This window comes from Schistocerca serialis, chromosome 4 (assembly GCF_023864345.2).
Source record: "Schistocerca serialis cubense isolate TAMUIC-IGC-003099 chromosome 4, iqSchSeri2.2, whole genome shotgun sequence".
Lineage (NCBI taxonomy): Eukaryota > Metazoa > Arthropoda > Insecta > Orthoptera > Acrididae > Schistocerca > Schistocerca serialis.
This window is the reverse complement of record NC_064641.1, coordinates 111,159,151-111,180,982: the sequence shown is the minus strand read 5'-3', so window position 1 is coordinate 111,180,982 and position 21,832 is coordinate 111,159,151. Positions and strand designations below refer to the sequence as shown.

At 39.6% G+C, this 21,832-nt stretch overlaps 1 protein-coding gene across 1 annotated transcript in view; it reads right to left on the bottom strand.

Annotated features, from left to right (window-relative positions):
* The window catches only part of LOC126474296 (amine oxidase [flavin-containing] A), a 263,151-nt gene that overhangs the window by 20,446 nt on the left and 220,873 nt on the right, over positions 1–21,832 (bottom strand). Inside the window, exons 9-10 of the mRNA XM_050101761.1 lie at positions 17,161–17,345; positions 2,092–2,238 (exon numbers count right to left, since the gene is read on the bottom strand). Coding sequence (XP_049957718.1) covers positions 2,092–2,238; positions 17,161–17,345 — 332 coding nt within the window. The remainder of the gene's footprint in view (positions 1–2,091; positions 2,239–17,160; positions 17,346–21,832) is intronic.

The window sequence follows — 21,832 nt, the reverse complement described above, 5'->3', positions numbered from 1 at the left end:
GATACCAATGAAAAATATGATAAGTTTATGACCATGTTTAATTATTTTTTAAATAGCTTTTCTGAAGAAAAAAACAACATTGAACTCTATTCAAAAACAAATAGGTGGATTACAAAAGGGATAAGGATAACATGTCAAAATAAGAGGAGGTAGTGAGTATGAGTACTCCAAGGAAACTACTAATCCTGATTTTACTACCTATTTCAAAAGATATAAACAAATACTAAGACAAGTTAATTCACAAGGAAAAAATACTATAAAATAACAAAATAATGTGTAATTCCAAGAATAAAACCAAAGTAACCTAGCTGATGATAAAATAATGCATAATTCCAAGAATAAAACCAAAGTAACCCGGCAAATTATAAGAAGAGAAAGGAATGCAAAGTCCATTAACCACAGAAATATGGAGCTAATTATGAATAACAATAAGCTAACTGAACCCAGACAAGTGGCTAGTGCTTTCAACCATCATTTCTCAAACATAGCACAGCAGTTGACAAATAGCCAGACAGTAAGAGAGTACAGTCAGATCAAAAAATTCATGCAAATACAATATTCATGTATTCAGTGACAGCTGCGGAAGTGTTAAAATCATTAAAAGATTGCCTAATAAATATTCTGTGGGTGCTGATGAGATACCAGGTACTGCCATCAAAGCTAGTGCAACAGTTATTGTGGACCCACTAGCAGATACAATAAATTCATCATTTAAGACTGGTGATTTCTGAATATCTTAAAGCTGTGAAAATAACACATCTGCATAAGGAGGGTGCAAAATGTGAAATTTCTAATTATAGATCAATTTTGTCAGCAATCTTTGCCTTTTTAAATGAAATATTAAAAACAGTGAATGATACTCTGGAATATTTCTTGACATTAATGAAGCCTTTGACCTTATTGGCCATGAAATTCTCTTGCAGAAGTTAAGTATTACAGAATTGAGAGGCCAATTGGAAAGGTGGGTCCAATCATATCTAAATTACAGAAATAAAATACGAAGACAGTGAAAAACAAAACAAAAAAGCCTAGTATTTGCAGTAATAAGCAAAACTCAAGTATGAAGTCTCATAACAGTCAGTGCTGGGACCTCTCTTATTTCTGCCATAAGTAAATGACTTGGCTGATAAAATACATGACGGAACCACAGGACACTACTATTCTAACTAAAGGACACAGTGAGGAAATCTGCAGGAAACTGCAACATTGCTTAAGGATAACTTAGCACAATGGTTCAAGACCAACATCAATTCTGAAAAAACTGAGGCAGTTAAATTTCAGATCATGCAAAACCACCATCCTGCAAATCCTGTTTCCACGATTTAAGGAAAAAATGTCAGTCATACAAAAACTTTAGGAATACATATTCAGGAGGATTTGAAGTGGGTCATTTATCTTACCACTGTAAATAAAAAACTGAATACACTAATTTATGTTGCTAGAATTTTCGCTCAAAGTACAGTACAGTGAAGAGACGTCTGCACTGTATGCTGCTTCAAGGAATAATGATGACCCGAATGTCTGACAGACAATAATGTCAATTACATTGATATTTTTCTAATGAAGTTCATTTGATCACTTAAACATTTGACTCAGTACAAGTCAGTCACTGTATGTCAAGAGCAGATTGAATTGTGCATTTATCTTCAAATAATTGGGCTACTCCTTTTATAGAGCCGCTAAGGTATAAATAACTAAGGAGTATCTGTCAGAGTCTGCTTTACTTTTACTGAAAGCAGAAATGTTCGACAGCTCTGGACTCTCACAGAAGTTAGTCATGATACATGCCATTAAGTGACCAGGACATGGCTACCGAAACCCAACAGCTCTGGAGTTGAAAGTACAGCACCAGGAGGTGCGAGCAGATTACGGCAGTGTTGTCTTCTCGGGGATGGAGGCAATGCCATGGTCACCTTGCAACACCAGTATTATGTAGAGAAGATCCTCCAACTTCTTCTACATCTACAACTATACTCCATGAAACCAGTTTTGAAGTGGGTGGTAGATGTCTCAATAGTGAACGTATTGATATTAACAGATAAAATACGATGATGTTACATGCTTGCAAACAAAATATAGTTCTGAACTCACCTGTGAACTTGTATCAGGTCATGAGCTGAGAGACACTGTGGTCTTAGTTGATATAAAGTCTCCAGTGCTGCCACATTCCCAGCCTGCACGGCTCCATTCATGTATCCGAACCATGATACAGCAGCCTCTGTTCCTGCCCAGTACACCCTGTGAGTGAATGTGTGTCCGAATTATTGACCAATACATACAGCAGCATTGCATATACAATCAAGTCAAATAAAATAAACTGCTCATATAAAGTATTGCACATCTCCATATCTATGAATGTGTTTGAACTTAGACCAGAGGGGAGTAGCAAATGAAAGAATAACTCGTATGAAACTACGAAAACAACTTTACTATCAAATAAAGACAAAACGATAATCAAAATAATGGCAGTCTGTCACCGCTGCTAAATCTCATGCACTGTAAAACCCTCGGATCCTCTTCGGCATGCTGTTCACCGGGCACAGCATATGTAGCTGCCCAAATCTGTCCCTCTCTCTGAAGGTGGGCCTCATGGGCCATCCACTGTGTGACGTACTGCAAGTTTCAGCTGGTCCCCAGCATAATCAGGCACTTTCATGTTAGCAGGTACTGCAGGCTATTCCATGTGGCTGATCCCTGTCTCCTGCAGGAAGTTGATCATGGGGTGGACAGTGTGACTGTGCATTATCATCTCAAAACATCAACATTTCACTGAAATGCCAACTGCAGTAGGGCTGAACAATTTATCAGAGATTCTCATGTCAATAATGCGCATCCTTCAAATTACTCTCGATAGTGACGAGAGATGTGAGACATACCTGTGTGGCACTTGTCCGAAACATGAGTAATGTTTCTGACAGACCTGTGAGATTGCATGCCTGGCGCACTCTTCTATGAAGATCGTCTTGTGTCTGCCAAATGCTGCTCTTCACAGTGAAGAGAACCTGATGCTATTGATCCAGATTCGCTTCCAGGTTTTATTGTGCCCATCTTCTTTGTGCATCACTGTGTCAGTAGGCTGTACTGTTTATAACGGATTCTTACAGGCCAACTGATTGTGTGAAGATGGTTACATATTGTCTGGGTTGACACAGTCCCCCCAGTTGCTTCTACAAAGGCAGCACACAGTTCTGTAGCATTCACCTCAGGGTACCTACAAGCCATAATTTGTAGGTATCAGTCGGCAGTGGGTGTTGTCGACTGTGGGTGACGACTACAAGTCAAATATTTGACTGTTCTCTGGTTCAATAATTATTTGTATCTTTGATTTGCGTAAGTCTTCCAGTTTTTATGAGGTAGTGAATTGCATTTTATTAATCTCATAAAGTACATAATCTAAATCATCGGATTCAGGTACAGTAGAACATGTCAAAAAATTTTAGTGGAACTTCACCATTAACAGACAGCAGCTCATGCTATTAACAGTATCTTAATAACAAGAGCAGCCATATGATAGTTTTTAGGGGAAGGGGGTGTCACAAGACCTGGGAGTATGGAGTATTTTTAATATAATGACCATTTGTAAATAGCCATCAACAAGTTCCTCTTCCGACCCTGCTAAAAACCTACATAATACTGACTTTTAAATCATTTTCAACTGACTACATTATTTTGGTAGGGCGTATGCATCATGTTATCTAGAATGGAGGGTCAGATATAGAAGTAACACTGGGTGTGCCCCAGGATGTGTGCGGGGACCCTTGTTGTTTATGTTATATATTAATGACTTTGCAGATAATGATAATAGTTTCTCAGAATTTTTGTATATGATGCAGTCATCTACAGTTCATTACTGTCTGAAAAAAGCTGCATAAACAGTCAGTCAGTCAGATCTTTTTAAGATTTCAAGGTGGTGCCAAGATTGGCAACTGCTTTAAATGTTCGAAAATGTAGAATTGGGTAGTTCACAAAACAACAAAATGTAGTATCCTATGACTATAATATCAATGAGTCACAACTGGAATCAGCCAACTTCAAATACCTGGGGCTCACACTTCGTGGGGATATGAAATGGAATGATCACATAGGTTCAGCTGTGGGGAAAGCGGGTGGTACGCTTCAGTTTATTGGTAGCATACTGAGGAAGTGCAATCAGCCTACAAAGGAGATTGCTTACAAATCATGAGTGCGATGTATCTATAATTTTGTGCAAATGTGTGGGATCTGTACCAAATAGGATTAACAGGGGATATTGAACATACACAGAGAAGGGCAGTGCGAATGGTAACAGGTTTGTTGAATCTGTGGCAGAGTGTCACAGTGATAATGAAGGAACTGAACTGGAAGACTCTTGAAGATAGACATAAACTATCCCAAGAAAGACTACTTACAGAGTTTCGAGAACCAGCTTTAAATGATGATTCTAGGCACCTACTACAACCTCCTGTGAATTGTTCACACAGGGATCATGAGGGCAAGATTAGATTGAATACAGCACACACACAGGCACTCCAGCAGTCGTTCTTTCCATGCGTCATATGTGAATGGAACGGGAAGAAACACTAATAACTAATACAATTTGATGTATCCTCTGCCATGCACTCCACTGTGGTTTGCACAGTATAGATGTAGAAGATTGAATGATGTGAACTGATCACTGAACACTGGTCAGATATGCTCATCTGTATATGTCATCAGTCCTACGTGGAAGGGTACTCATACAGCCAAATGGTGTAAGGTGGAAGTAGCAAATACAGGTTCAAGTCTTGGTTTGGACCAGATTTTTGCTTGAAAGAAGTCATTTTTTGGTATGAATTTTCATCAGTCTCTATTGAGGTCATTGCCCCTACTGAGGTTGAAGTTGAGTCTGACAGTGAGGTTATCTGCTTGCATATAACAAGTCTAGGTGATATCAAGTTAATTGTTGGATGTTTTTACTGGCCACCCAATTATGCTGTGACATTCAAAGGTCTACGGTCAGTAGCGATTAAATACCCAGATCATGCATTGCTAGTTGGAGGCATCTTTAATCTACCAAGTATAGACTGGGATGTTTATGGATTCACTGCAGTGGGGGACTGGGGGTACAGACAGGCAGTCATGCGAAGTACTTTTGCATACATTTTCTGAAAACTATCTTGAGCAACTAGTTCAGCATTTTACACTCAATAGAAATGTCTGAGACCTTGTAGCTACAAATAGGCTGGACCTTACCGACAATGTCAGTATACAAATGATGATTTGCGATTGTGATATCATTATAGCAACTATGGTTACAAAAGTTAATAAATCAGTTAAGAAGTCTAGGAGAGTGTTTCTGCTAGAAAGATCAGATCAGCAGTTGTTAGCATGTCACTTAGAAAGTGAACTGACATCACCTAGTTCCAGTACGATGGACACAGAGGAAATATGGGCAAATTTTAAGCAGATTGTAAGTCATTGTCTGGAGGATTACCTTCCTAGCAAATGGATTAAGGATAGAAAAGACCCACCATGGTTTAATAATGGGATCTGGAAACTGCTGAAGCAGCAGAGGCTGTGGCACTCTTGGTTCAAAAGGTTAGTAGAGATTCATGCATGTGAAAAGATGTATGTGTCAATCATGCAGCTGTTACAACCATCATACCTTAGCAAAAGAGCTGGCAGAGAACCCAAGAAAATTCTGGTCCTGTGTAAAATCACTAAGTGGGTCTAAGGTTTGTTGACCAGTTTCGAGTGGCAGTTGAAGACAGCAAAATGAAAGCCAAAGTTTTAAATTTCACATTCAAGAAATCATTCTCACAGGAGAATCGTACAAACATACTGTTGTTTGACAACTGAATAGACTCATATATGGATGACATAGTAATAAGTATCCCTAGTGTAGAGAAACAACTGAAAGAATTGAAAACAGATAAGTGGCCAGATCCGAATGGAATCCCAGTTCGGTTTTTCAAAGAATACTCTACAGCACAGGCATCTTACTTAGCTTGTATTTATCATGAATCTCTCACCTAGCACAAAGTCCCAAGCGAGTGGAAAAAGTGCAGGTGACTCATGTACATAAGAAGAGCAAGAGAGTGGGCTTGCTAAATTACAGACCAATAATATCCGTAACATCAGACTGCTGCATAATCCTTGAACATTTCCTCAGTTTGAATATAATAAATTTTCTTGAGAGATTCTTACATCCACAGATCAGTATGGTTTTAGAAAGCATCATTCTTGTGAAACTCAGTGTGCCCTTTTCTCACATGCTATGCTGTGAACTATTGATGAAGAGCAACAGGCAGATTCCATATTTCTAGACTTCCAGAAAGCATTTGACATGGTACACCACTGCAAGTTGTTAAAGAAGGTGCGAGGATATGGAATAGGCTGACAGATAGGTGAGTGGCTTGAAGACTTCTTAAGTAATGGTAACCTGTAGGTTGTCCTTGACAGTGAGTGTTCATCAGAGACAAGGGTATCATCAGGAGTGCCCCAGGGAACTGTGATAGGACCTCTATTATTCCCTATTTACATAAATGATTTGGTGGACAGGGTGGGCAGCAATCAGTAGTTGTTTGCTGATGATACTATGGTGTATGGTAAGGTGTCGAAGTTGAGCAACTGTAGGAGGATACAAGATGACTTAGACAAAATTTGCAGTTGGTGTGATGAATGGCCGCTAACACTTGTGAGGGTTCTCTCCTCCTTGATGTGATTTCTTACTCATTTCGGAGAGACCCCACCTTCCACCAGACTTCTCCTGTGAAATGACTACTAGTCTGTTGCAACAGGTGCTGGTGGGTTCACAAACAAGTGTTTAGTATTCCAATTACAAATTAGTTTAACTTACAGTCAACAAGAACTTCTTACAACTAGTAACATGAACAAACTCTCATTGCACTTCCACATCAAATTCAGTTCTGTGTTATCTATAGGTCTCCCTAGTTACTGTGTCCCATGATCACAGAACTTCGCCATGGATGGAGCTCCATGGCACGCCGAACTGCTCTGCAGAACCTGAGCCCCTGTCTGATCTGATGTCCTGAGCAGCTGTTTGGCACTCCCAGCACATTTTCAACATAAATTACCACACCAATCCAAACAGAACCTAATGTCCTTTTACATATTAATATTATTACTTAAACCTAGTTATTCACAATTCAGTTTTTAGTGTTACATATATTTCTATAAACGCAAACACACATGATCTCGCAGTCTCAATTCAGCAGTAAGGCTGCATATCACCAACTCTCAGTGAGTACCATGCATATTTGTACTTTTACTCACTGATTGTGGAAAAGTGTAAATTAATGTGGATGGGCAGGAAAAACAAACCCACAATGTTCAGATACAGCATTGGTACTGGCCTGCTTGACACAGTCATGCTGTTTAAATATCTTGGCATAACATTGCAAAGCAATATGAAATGGAATGAGAATGCAAGGAGTGTGGTAGGAAAGATGAATGGTTGACTTCTGTTTATTGGCAAAATTCTAGAAAACTGTTGTTCATTCGTGAAGGAAACTCCATATAGAACTCAAGTCTGACATATTCTTGAGTACTGCTTGAGTGTTTGGGACCCGTACCAGGCTGGATTAAAGGAAGACATCGAAAAAATTCAGAGGCGGGCTCCAAGATTTGTTACTGGTAGGTTCGAACAACATGTATGTGGTACAGAGATGCTTCGGGAACTCTAATGGGAATCCCTAGAGGGAAGGTGTCATTCTTTTGGAGGAACACTATTGAGAACATTTAGAGAACTAGCATTTGAAGGTGAGTGCAGAACAATTCTGTTGCCTCCAACATACATTCCGCTCATTCTGTTTGCAAGTGGAACAGAAAAGGAAACAACTAGAAGTGGTATGGGTACCCTCTACCATGCTCCGTAGGTGGACTGCACAGTTTTTTTTTAGATGTAGATGTAGAAAATGTTTGTTACAGTGCAGATTCTCTACAGGATGTTTAAAAAAATGACATGATTTTGGGCAGTAATAATTACAAAACATGGGACATACTACATCTACATCTACATGGATACTCTGCAAAGGTAAGATAGATACTGCCTACAGGAAAATTAAAGAGACCTTTGGAGATAAGAGAACCACTTGCACGAATATCAAGAGCTCAGATGGAAACCCAGTTCTAAGCAAAGAAGGGAAACCAGAAAGGTGGAAGGAGTATATAGGGGGTCTATACAAGGGCGATGTACTTGAGGACAATATTATGGAAATGAAAGAGAATGTGGATGAAGATGAAATGGGAGATATGATACTGCGTGAAGAGTTTGACAGAGCACTGAAAGACCTGAGTCGAAACAAGGCCCCCGGAGTAGACAACATTCCATTAGAACTACTGACGGCCTTGGGAGAGCCATTCCTGACAAAACTCTACCATCTGGTGAGCAAGATGTATGAAACAGGCGAAATACCCTCAGACTTCAAGAAGAATATAATAATTCCAATCCCAAAGGAAGCAGGTGTTGACAGATGTGAAAATTACCGAACTATCAGTTTAATAAGTCACAGCTGCAAAATACTAATGCGAATTCTTTACAGACGAATGGAAAAACTAGTAGAAGCCGACCTCGGGGAAGATCAGTTTGGATTTCGTAGAAATATTGGAACACATGAGGCAATACTGACCCTACGACTTATCTTAGAAGCTAGATTAAGGAAGGGCAAACCTACGTTTCTAGCATTTGTAGACTTAGAGAAAGCTTTTGACAATGTTGACTAGAATACTCTCTTTCAAATTCTGAAGGTGGCAGGGGTAAAATACAGGGAGCGAAAGGCTATTTACAATTTGTACAGAAACCAGATGGCAGTTATAAGGGACGAGGGGTATGAAAAGGAAGCAGTGGTTGGGAAGGGAGTGAGACAGGGTTGTAGTCTCTCCTCGATGTTATTCAATCTGTATATTGAGCAAGCAGTGAAGGAAACAAAAGAAAAATTCGGAGTAGGTATTAAAATCCATGGAGAAGAAATAAAAACTTTGAGGTTCGCCGATGACACTGTAATTCTGTCAGAGACAGCAAAGAACTTGTAAGAGCAGTTGAATGGAATGGACAGTGTCTTGAAAGGAGGATATAAGATGAACATCAACAAAAGCAAAACGAGGATCATGGAATGTAGTTGAATTAAGTTGGGTGATGCTGAGGGAATTAGATTAGGAAATGAGACACTTAAAGTAGTAAAGGAGTTTTGCTATTTGGGGAGCAAAATAACTGATGATGGTCGAAGTAGAGAGGATATAAAATGTAGACTGGCAATGGCAAGGAAAGCGTTTCTGAAGAAGAGAAATTTGTTAACATCGAGTATAGATTTAAGTGTCAGGAATTCATTTTTGAAAGTATTTGTATGGAGTGTAGCCATGTATGGAAGTGAAACATGGATGATAAATAGTTTGGACAAGAAGAGAATAGAAGCTTTTGAAATGTGGTGCTACAGAAGAATGCTGAAGATTAGATGGGTAGATCATATAACTAATGAGGAAGTATTGAATAGGATTGGGAAGAAGAGAAGTTTGTGGCACAACTTGACCAGAAGAAGGGATCGGTTGGTAGGGCATGTTCTGAGGCATCAGGGGATCACCAATTTAGTATTGGAGGGCAGCATGGAGGGTAAAAATCGTAGAGGGAGACCAAGAGATGAATACACTAAGCAGATTCAGAAGGATGTAGGTTGCAGTAGGTACTGGGAGATGAAGAAGCTTGCACGGGATAGAGTAACATGAAGAGCTGCATCAAACCAGTCTCAGGACTGAAGACCACAACAACAACAACAACTCTGCAAATCACATTTAAGTGCCTGGCAGGGGGTTCATCGAACCACCTTCACAATTTTCTATTATTCCAATCTCGTATAGCACACGGAAAGAACAAACACCTATATCTTTCCATATGAGCTCTGATTTCTCTTATTTTATTGTGGTGATCATTTCTCCCTATGTAGGTCAGTGTCAACAAAATATTTTCACATTTGGAGGATAAAGTTGGTGATTGGAATTTCGTGAGAAGATTCCATCGCAACGAAAAACACCTTTTTTTTAATGATGTCCAGTCCAAATCCTGTATCATTTCAGTGACACTTTCTCCCATATTTTGCGATAATACAAAACTTGCTGCCCTTCTTTGAACTTTTTTGATGTACTCTGTCAGTCCTATCTGGTAAGGATCCCACACCGTGCAGCAGTATTCTAAAAGATGATGGACAGGCTTAGTGTAGGCAGTCTCCTTAGTAGATCTGTTACATTTTCTAAGTGTCCTGCCAATAAAACACAGTCTTTGGTTAGCCCTCCCCACAACATTTTCTGTGTGTTCCTTTCATTTTAAGTTGTTTGTAATTGTAATTCCTAGATATTTAGTTGAATTTACGGCCTTTATGTTTGACTGATTTAGTGTGTAACCAACGTTTAATGGATTCCTTTTAGCACTCATGGATGACTTCTCACTTTTCATTATTTTGGGTCAACTGCCACTTTTTGCACCATTCAGATATCTTTTCTAAATCATTTTGCAGTTTGTTTTGATCTTCTGATGACTTTATTATTTGATAAACGACAGCGTCATCTGCAAACAACGTAAGACGGCTGCTCAGATTGTCTCCCAAATCATTTATATAGATAAGGAACAGCAAAGGGCCTATAACACTACCTTGGGAAATGCCAGAAATCACTTCTGTTTTACTCAATGACTTTCCTTCAGTTACTACAAACTGTGACCTCTCTGACAGGAAGTCACAAATCCAGTCACATAACTGAGACGATTTCCATAAGCATGCTATTTCACTATAAGCCACTTGTGTGGTACAGTGTCAAAAGCCTTCTGGAAATCCAGAAATACAGAATCGATCTGAAATCCCTTGTCAATAGCACTAAACACTTCATGCGAATAGAGAGCTAGTTGTGTTTCACAAGAACGATGTTTTCTAAACCCATACTGACTGTGTGTCAATAGACCATTTTCTTTGAGGTAATTCATAATTTTTGAACACAATATATGTTCCAGAATCCTGCTGCATATTGATGTTAATGATACTGGCCTGTAATTAAGTAGATTACTCCTACTACCTCTCATGAACATTGGTGTGACTTGTGCAACTTTCCAGTCTTTGGGTAAGGATCTTTCATCGAGCGAACAGTTGTATATGATTGTCAAGTATGGAGCTACTGCATCAGCATGCTCTGAAAGGAACCTAGTTGGTATACGGTCTGGACTTGCTTTTATTGAGTGATTTAAGTTGCTTTATTACGCCGAGGATATTTACTTCTACGTTACTCACGTTGGCAGTTGTTCTTGATTCGGGTTCTGGAATATTTACTTCTTCTTTTGTGAAGGCATTTTGGAGGGCTGTGTTTAGTAACTCTGCTTTGGCAGCACTGTCTTCAATAGTACCTGCATTCCTAATGCGCAGAGAAGGCATTGATTGTTTCTTGCTGCTAACATACTTAACAAACAACCAGAATCTCTTTCGATTTTCTGCCAGCTTTTGAGACAAAGTTTCATTGTGGAAACTGTTATAAGCATCTTGCATTGAAGTTTGCACTAAATTTTGAGCTTCTGTAAAAGATCGCCAATCTTGGGGATTTTGCATCTGTTTAAATTTGGCATGTTTGTTTTGTTATTGCTGCAACAGTGTGCTGAGCCATTTTGTGTACCAAAGAGGATAAGCTCCATTGTTTGTTAATTTATTTGGTATAAATCTCTCAATTGCTGCTGATATTATTTCTCTGAATTCAAGCCACATCTGGTCTACACTTATATCATTAATTAGGAGGGAGTGGAGATTGTCTCTCAGGAAGGCAGCAAGTGAATTTTTATCTGCTTTTTTGAATAGGTATATTTTTCGTTTATTTTTGGAGGATTTGGGGGTTACAGAATTCAATCTCACTACGACAACCCTGTGTTCACTAATCCATTTATCATTTTGATGCTCATTATTAACTCAGGATTATTTGTTGCTAACAGGTCAAGTGTTTTCTCACAACCATTTACTATTCGTGTGGGCTCATGAACTAACTGCTTGAAATAATTTTCAGAGAATACATTTGGCACAATTTCAGATGATGTTTTATGTGTACCTCCAGAATTAAATACGTATATTCACCAACACATTGAGGCTAAATTAAAGTCACCACCAACTATAATTGTATGAGTCGGGTATGTGTTTGAAATCTAACTTAATTTTTCTTTGAACCTTTCAGCAACTGTACCATCTGAATTGGGAAGTTGGTAAAAGTATTCAATTATTATTTTATTCCAGTTGCCACCAATGACCTTTGCCCATACTAACTCACGGAAACTATTTACTTCAGTTTCTTGACAAGATAAACTATTTCTAACAGCAACAAACACGCCACCACCAACCATGTTTAGCCTATCCTTTTGGAGCACCATTACGTTCTTCGCAAAAATTTTGGCTGAACTTATCTCCGGCTTTAGCCAGCTCTCAGTGCCTTTAACGATTTGAGTATCAGTGCTTTCTATAAGCACTTGGAGCTCTTGTACTTTCCCAACACAGCTACGACAATTTACAATTGTTACACCGATGGTTCCTGTATCTACGTTCTTCCTGTGTTCAGCATACACCCTTTGTGACTGAAGCCCTTCTAGTGTTCTCCTGAGACCCTCTATCCTAAAAAACCGCCCAGTCCACGCCACACAGCCCCTGCTACCCATGTGGCTGCCTCCTGCATAGAGTGGACACCTGATCTATTCAGCGGGACCCAAAACCAAAGCACCCTTTGGTGCAAGTCGAGGAATCTGCAGCCTACACTGTCGCAGAACCCTCTGAGCCTCTGATTCAGACCCTCCACTCGGCTCTGTACCAGAGGTCCGCAATCGGACCTGTCGAGTGTTCTGCAAATGGTCAGCTCTGCTTTCATCTTGCAGGGAAGACTGGCAGCCTTTACCACTTTTGTTAGCCACTCAAAATCAGAGAGAATCTCTTTTGATCCCAAGTGACACACATCATTGGTACTGACGTGAGCAACCACCTGCAGTTGGCTGCACCCTGTGCTCTTCATGGCATCTGGGAGGACCAGTTTGACATCTGGTATGACTCCTCCCAGTATGCACATGGAGTGCACATTGGTTTTCTTTCCCTTCTTGGCAGCCATGTCCCCAAGGGGCCCCATAACATGCCTAACGTTGGAGCTCCCAACTATAAAATGAATGCCTGACTGGGACTCAAACCTGGGATCTCCTGTTTACGAGGCAATCGCATCAAGCACTGCGCCACCTGGGCACACAATGGCAAGGCAAGGAAATGTGTGTTGTTTTAATGGGTGTGGCCTGGAGATACAGAAAACCACCGTTAGATGTCATACAATGCGTCTTCTCAGTTTGCAATCAGTCAGATATAAGATGGCATTCACTCAGCAGAAGGTTTGCTGCAGTTTGCGAACAGTGAGTGGTGAGGGATTTCGGTACAGTGTGCTTTTTGTCAGTGTTTTGGCACTGATCTGCCCGTACCCAAAAACATTCTTTATTGGTATAGCGTATTTCAAGAGACAGGAAGATGGTATGAAGGTAAGAGTTCAGGTCGGCAACCCACTTCTAATGACATGGTGGAAAGATCATTCTTTTTGAAACAACCTGTATTTCTGACTGGCTTTCACTGATATCATTTCATGTCTTTGAGTCATCATTGATTTCATTCTCCTCAACCCATTCATTTCATTTCACTGAATTTAATTTAAATGAATGACTAGATTCATTTATAATAGTGGTCTTTTGAGTCTTTGTCACCTCCCGTGCCCCAAAGCATAATGTCATTTTGGATTCTGCTGTCTGTCTTCAAGTACAACAATTTTAGTTTCACATTTCTGGCTTTCAGTTTTTCCGTCTCTTCACGAAGGGTATCATACACCAAGCTCAACATGTGTATTAAAAATGGCAGGTCCAAGACGGAATAACAACAATATGAAAAATATAAACTGCTACTCACCACATAGAGAAGGCATCGAGTCGCAGACAGGCACAATGGAGAGACTGCTAAACTTTTAGCTTTTGGACAAAAAAGTCCTGTGATGCAGAAACAGGAAAAACAACACTCACTCAAGCGTGACACACACACACACACACACACACACACACACACACACACACACACACACACACACACACACACACACACACACGCGCGCGCGCGGTTACTGTCTGGGCCTCAGCTGCAATAGGAAATTGCCATGTCTATCTGAGTCGTGCTTTTTGTGTGTGTGTGTGTGTGTGTGTGTGTGTGTGTGTGTGTGTGTGTGTCACGCTTGAGTGTTGTGTTTCCTGTTTCTGCAAGAGGACCTTTTTGTCCAAAAGCTAAAAGTTTAGCAGTCTTTCAATTGTGCCTGTGTGTGTCTCAATGCCTCCTCTATGTGGTGAGTTGCAATCTAGCCTTTATATATTGTCAGTATGTATATTAGTTACCTCACACGTGAAAGGCACAATAAGGTACCGAATACTGTGATGTGCATGTGTTCTTCACATATAAAATAAGCTTTTGCATGTCCTGTGCCTCTGCATATGTTGGAAACACCACAATGCATGACTGAGGTTTGCATGAGGCATGTACCTACCAAAATTTGTGGAGAGAGTATATGTCTCCGTTTCTGAACCCTACTGTAGAAAGGGTTGTGAATCTCCAGCTAATCCAAGGTTCACTCTTCTTATTAATCACAAATTCCATTAGAGAGCACACATATTTACATACATATGTAAGAACTAGGTTCCTGTTGAGACTTCTAAACAATATTTTTTATTGCCTGATTCTGTAGGACAATTACTTTTTTAGCTTAACTGCATCGCTGTAGTATATTATGGAGTTGCACAACACTGGTGCAAGTGTGCTGGCAACCCCTCTCCAGATTAACACAAGAGAGAGAGAGAGAGAGAGAGAGAGAGAGAGAGAGAGAGAGAGAGTTTTCTAGGTGCAAAGCAGGCAGATCTGAGTGTTTTTCATTGACTTACACACATTCTGTTACCAACTCAGTTTGTTATTCATCTGGATGTCTATAAATATTTTTTCTTGTTTGTTTCTGCCAAAATGCATTTGTTATAGCATATATTGTTTTTCCGTAGAGAATCCATACTGAATCTGTTATTGATAGTTTATTTTCGGAAAATGGTTTAACATTCTCTTTTAAACTACCTTGTGAAAAAATAACTTTAATTTCACTTTTCACAACTCCCTAATAATACACAGTTATATTGCCAGTGGACTGTTGTTTAACTTTTCATAAGCCTCACTAATAGTTTGCAGGCAAACCTCCACATACTGCTACAATAGTTTCCTATTGATCATACGAGCAGTAAAAACCTAACCACAAAGTTCACAGTTCTTGAAGAATAGCAAGGTACATATGCAGCAGACACTGTCACACGGCATAATTGTTTAACACTTATTCCACAGTTAAGTTGAAGAATTGTTGTTGCTCTAAGCAACACAGGTTTCTCGTCTGAAGCTCAGCCGTGAATTGTGTGTCTCATGACCAAAAATGAGGCCCTTATATATCATCACAATAATAGGTACTGAAACTACGCTTTGTTTGAAGTTAAATTTACAGAAATTACAATTAAAACTTAACTCATTAAATTAAGTGAATACATCGAAAAATTGGTTCTTTTTAACAATTTCTTCTACTGCAAGAGTTAGGCCCAATTATTTCTTTAAATCATGAAATTAACAAATATCATCATGAAAACAGTACTTTTGACAAAACTGTTCATTACTGTGGAATTAATTCAGGGCTGGTTATGCTAACATGTTTTTGAATAGAGCCATATAGATACTTTAAGATTACTAGTATTTCATCTTACAAACGTTTATAATCAGTACAGAATTTATATTTGTTTATACATCAACAATAGGATTTAAGTTACAAAAAAATTACTGATTTCACCCTATAATGAAAGATACTAACTAGGAATAGTTGAAATAAATTAGAAAATCAAATACATACCTAAAACTAAGCACAAAATTAGATCTGGTGTTACATTCTCTAAGGCTAAAGGCCAACCTTTCTCTTTTATGAAAATGCAGTTATACTCACCTATGTTAATGGTAATTAATTTAAAAATGAAAAAAATGAATTTTAAGTAGGCAGATGGCAAAACAAGAGGGGAAGAAAAAATATCACAAATTCTACCAATCATTCCATCCATTTTGAGAATTGTTACTAAAAAATAAGGAAAGGGAAATGAATGAATGTAGTAGAGAAGCTAGACAGCATACTGAAAAAGCACTGAGAATTATACATAAACAAAATGTTAGTAAAGCAGTAATAATTAAGAAAGCCAGTGAAAAAATATACACTTGGGAAAATGCAGAGCATTTTACCATCAGATACTGTGAGAAATAGGAAAGGAGACGGAAACAATATAAACAAACAGTGTAGGACAGCACATGTAAATGAGGAAAGAAAGGCATACATAACAACAGTCTGCTGTAATATGTTGCTTCCATAATTTTTCTTCATCTGCAATACTTCTTTCTCTATTGCTACAGATTTGTGAGTAAATTCTGGTTGGAGTGTCACTGGTAGCAGTCATGTGTACATGAAGTGTGCTTGCTTGTGTGAATGTGAGTGTTCTCTTTGCTGGAAAACGGTTTGCCCAAAAGCTATAATGAGTAACAGTCTTTTTGTTGTGCCTGTCTGCAACTCAATGGGTCATCTTTAAGGTAAGTAGCAATCTTTCCTTTTTCTAATAGTGCTAATATTCCAACCTGGAGTTTCCACTGTTTGAGTAAATTAAATTTTACACTGCTTCCACAGTGGAATAACCAACACACTGACTGCAATATAGAGGAATCAGGTCCAATTCCCTTACTATCAGTGATTGTTCCTCAGTGGGAGGACCGGAATGGAATGCACTCCAACTCATCACTCATTCTGTTTTCCTACATACTGCATTCAAATGACGCCATATGGCAGATGAAGACTCAGCGGTCAGTCTTGCAGTTACTTTTTTTTTTTTTTCAACCCATTACAATACTGGATTTTTTTTCCCTTTGACTTTCTCTCTAGTTTCCAAGGAAGTCACTTGATTAATGCAGATTTGCTATCAACTTTTGCAAGCTCCTATCAGCTAAGCTAAAACTCCAGAACTTCTATTAGAGTGACTTACTTATGTCATGTATCTGCTGTAAATCACAAACTGAAATGTAGCTTCCAGATATTTAAATAAGTACCATTAAATAATACCTTATAAAGGGTTGCCTCATGAAATGTTTGCATGACATAACACCAGGAGTAAGGTATTGAATTGGGCATCCACCAATGTATAATTCTTCACACCAGTTTTTTTCTACATAATCGATAGATTTTAAAGCTTCCTCTCCAAACAGTTTCAAAAGATGATGTAATACCAACTGCTTTCGTTTTTCAGCCTATAAAGAAAATTTTGATAAAATATTAATCTGTAGTATTAAGACAGTGTTACATATAATTTAGTTCTGACAACATGCACAGTTAAGGATTGAAAAAGCTCTCTAATTTTCCTCACTCAGCCATTTTTTTGTTTTTCCTCTCATTCATTCATCATATTTGATAGATTCCATCAAGAAGAACCCTACCTTCAAGTATGTGGAACAAGTCAATTTTCACAAAGGATACTGCTCCAGCAGTAAGCTGTCACTATAATTGTTAATGCTGTTCATACATCTGGCACATAAATATAACCTAGTAAATCAGAGAGGAAGCTACTACTATGAGAAATGATGCTGTTTTTTCAATTACGATGAATAGACACTGTTTATCTTCTACTAGTAGCTTAATATTTACTTGATTGTGTAGGTATTTCTCAAAGAAAAGTCTACATGTGTAATACCACAGGCCTAGTTACACTTTACTGCTACTTGTTGCACTGCTTTACAGTGAACACAGCTATTTGCTATTTACCTAACACAGGAAGTGACAATTCTTGAATACAGATAATAAGAAGAACTGGCTCATTTGGAATGTCTCTTTAGTTTTCTTTTAATTTGGTCTTGATTTTAAGTATCAAGCTCCATGATATAAGGGAGCTGACTGAATACTAGAATATACAACTTAACTCTGAAACACGGAGGAGGAGGAAAAGTGTACATGAACTTTAGTTTTGTGTCTTGTCTTGTGGTTGTGCAAATCACATTTCAGCTGAATTTGTTTTTTTCTTTATCTGCAATAAGTAGCGGCAGTGAGGAGTCTGGTGCGTCGAATGGTACACCCCAGGTGTTACATGCTTCACCCACTGTCCTTGCTGTCGAGACATCTTCATGGGTACTGGGCGCGGTTGGGCCACCCTCTCCCCAAGGGGAGTAGCAGAACCAGCGGCATTCGCGGCACACGAGGCGGACGGTCAATGTGGAGCCTGGCCGTGTGGCATCGCCCGCTCTGCCTGTGAGTGGACATGTGGCACACGGGGGGAGGGGTTTATTAGTGATTGGGAGCTCCAACATTAGGCGGGTGATGGAGGCTCTTAGGAAAATAGCGGAAAGGTCGGGGAAGAAGGCCAGTGTTCACTCTGTCTGCTTGCCGGGGGGTCTCATCCAAGATGTGGAGGAGGCCTTGCCGGCGGTGATAGAGAGCACTGGGTGCACCAGACTGCAAATTGTTGCTCATGTCGGCACCAATGACTCCTGCCGTCTGGGTTCAGAGGTCATCCTCAGTTCATACAGGTGGTTAGCAGAGTTGAAGGCAGAAAGCCTCGCTCGCAGGGTGGAATTTGAGCTAACTATTTGTAGTATCATTCCCAGAACCGATCGCGGTCCTCTGGTTTGGAGCCACGTGGAAGGCTTAAACCAGAGACTCAGATGATTCTGCAGAGATCTGGGGTGCAAATTCCTCGACCTCCGCAATCGGGTGGAGAAATGTAGAGTCCCCCTGAATAGGTCAGGCATGCACTACACGCAGGAAGCGGCTACAAGGGTAACGGAGTACGTGTGGAGTGCACATGTGGGTTTTTTAGGTTAGAGAATTCCCTCTCTAGGCCCAACAAGACGACACCTGCTGAGATGTGGCAAGGTAGGAGTAGGCAAAATGCAACAGGAAATAACAATATTAATGTGCTAATAGTAAACTGCAGGAGCATCTATTGAAAGGTCCCAGAACTGCTCTCATTAATAAACTGTCACAATGCCCACATAGTACTAGGGACAGAAAGTTGGCTGAAACCAGATGTAAACAGTAATGAAATTCTTAACTCAGATTGGAATGTATACTGCAGAGACAGGCTGGACAGTGAAGGGGGAGGCATGTTTATAGCGATAAGAAGTGCAATAGTATCAAAGGAAATTGACGGAGATCCGAAATGTGAAATAATTTGGGTGAAGGTCACGGTTAAAGCAGGCTCAGACATGGTAATTGGATGTCTCTATAGGCCCCCTGGCTCAGCAGCTGTTGTGGTGGAGCCCCTGAAGGATAATTTGGAAAATATTTTGAGTAGATTTCCCCACCATGTTATAGTTCTGGGTGGAGATTTTAATTTGATGGATACAGACGGGGAGACTCAAACGTTCATAACAGATGGCAGGGACAAAGAATCCAGTGAAAATTTTTTAAGTTCTTTATCTGAAAACTACCTTGAGCAGTTAAACAGAGAACCGACTTGTGGCGATAACATATTAGACCTTCTGGTGACAAACAGACCTGAACTATTTGAAACAGTTAACACAGAACAGGGAATCAGCGATCATAAAGCGGTTACTGCATCGATGATTTCAGCCGTAAATAGAAATATTAAAAAAGTAGGAAGATTTTTCTGTTTAGCAAAAGTGACAAAAAGCAGATTTCAGAGTACCTGATGGCTCAACACAAAAGTTTTGTCTCAAGTACAGATAGTGTTGAGGACCAGTGGACAAAGTTCAAAACCATCGTACAATATGCATTAGATGAGTATGTGCCAAGCAAGATCATAAGAGATGGAAAAGAGCCACCGTGATACAACAACCAAGTTAGAAAACTGCTACTGAAGCAAAGGGAACTTCACAGCAAACATAAACATAGCCAAAGCCTTGCAGACAAACAAAAATTATGAGAAGCGAAATGTAGTGTGAGAAGGGCTATGCGAGAAGAGGCATTCAATGAATTCGAAAGTAAAGTTCTATATACTGACTTGGCAGAAAATCCTAAGAAATTTTGGTCTTATGTCAAAGTGGTAGGTGGATCAAATCAAAATGTCCAGACACTCTGTGACCAAAATGGTACTGAAACAGAGGATGACAGACTAAAGGTTGAAATACTAAATGTCTTTTTCCAAAGCTGTTTCACTGAGGAAGACTGCACTGTAGTTGCTTCTCTAGATTGTTGCACAGATCACAAAATGGTAGATATTGAAATAGACAACAGAGGGATATAGAAACAATTAAAATCACTCAAAAGAGGAAAGGCTGTTGGACCTGATGGGATACCAGTTCGATTTTACACAGAGTACGTGAAGGAACTTGCCGCCCTTCTTTCAGCGGTGTACCGTAGGTCTCTAGAAGAGCGTAGCTTTCCAAAGGATTGGAAAAGGGCACAGGTCATCCCCGTTTTCAAGAAGGGACGTTGAACAGATGTGTAGAACTATAGACCTATATCTCTAACGTCGATCAGTTGTATAATTTTGGAACATGTATTATGTTCGAGTATAATGACTTTTCTGGAGACTAGAAATCCACTCTGTAGGAATCAGCATGGGTTTTGAAAAAGACGATCGTGTGAAACCCAGCTCGCGCTATTCGTCCACGAGACTCAGAGGGCCATAGATACGGGTTCCCAGCTAGATGCCGTGTTTCTTGACTTCTGCAAGGTGTTCGATACAGTTCCCCACAGTCGTTTAATGAACAAAGTAAGAGCAAATGGACTATTAGACCAATTGTGTGATTGGATTGAAGAGTTCCTAGATAACAGAATGCAGCATGTCATTCTCAATGGAGAGAAGTCTTCCGAAGTTAGAGTGATTTCAGGTTTGCCGCAGGGGAGTGTCGTAGGACCGTTGCTATTCACAATATACATAAAAGACCTTGTGGATGACATCAGAAGTTCACTGAGGCTTTTTGCGGATGATGCTGTGGTGTATCGAGAGGTTGTAACAATGGAAAATTGTACTGAAATGCAGGAGGATTTGTAGCGAACTGACACATGGTGCAGGGAATGGCAATTGAATCTCAATGTAGACAAGTGTAATGTGCTGCGAATACATAGAAAGAAAGATACCTTATCATTTAGCTACAATATAGCAGGTCAGCAACTGGAAGCACTTAATTCCATAAATTATCTGGGAGTATGCATTAGGAGTAATTTAAAATGGAATGATCATATAAAGCTGATCGTCGGTAAAGCAGATGCCAGACTGAGATTCATTGGAAGAATCCTAAGGAAATGCAATCCAAAAACAAAGGAAGTAGGTTACAGTACGCATATTCGCCCACTGCTTGAATACTGCTCAGAAGTGTGGGATCCGTACCAGATAAGGTTGATGGAAGAGATAGAGAAGATCCAACGGAGAGCAGCACACTTCATTACAGGATCATTTAGTAATCGTGAAAGTGTTACAGAGATGATAGATAAACTCCAATGGAAGACTCTGCAGGAGAGATGCTCAGTAGCTTGGTACAGGCTTTTGTTGAAGTTTCGAGAACATACCTTCACCGAGGAGTCAAGCAGTATATTGCTCCCTCCTATGTATATCTCGCGAAGAGACCATGAGGATAAAATCAGAGAGATTAGAGCCCACACAGAGGCATACTGACAATCCTTCTTTCCATGAACAATATGAGACTGGAATAGAAGGGAGAACCGATAGAGGTACTCAAGGTACCCTCCGCCACACACCGTCAGGTGGCTTGCAGAGTATGGATGTAGATGAAGATGTAGAAAAACCACCTGTATTAATGAATGGCTGAAATGAACACCT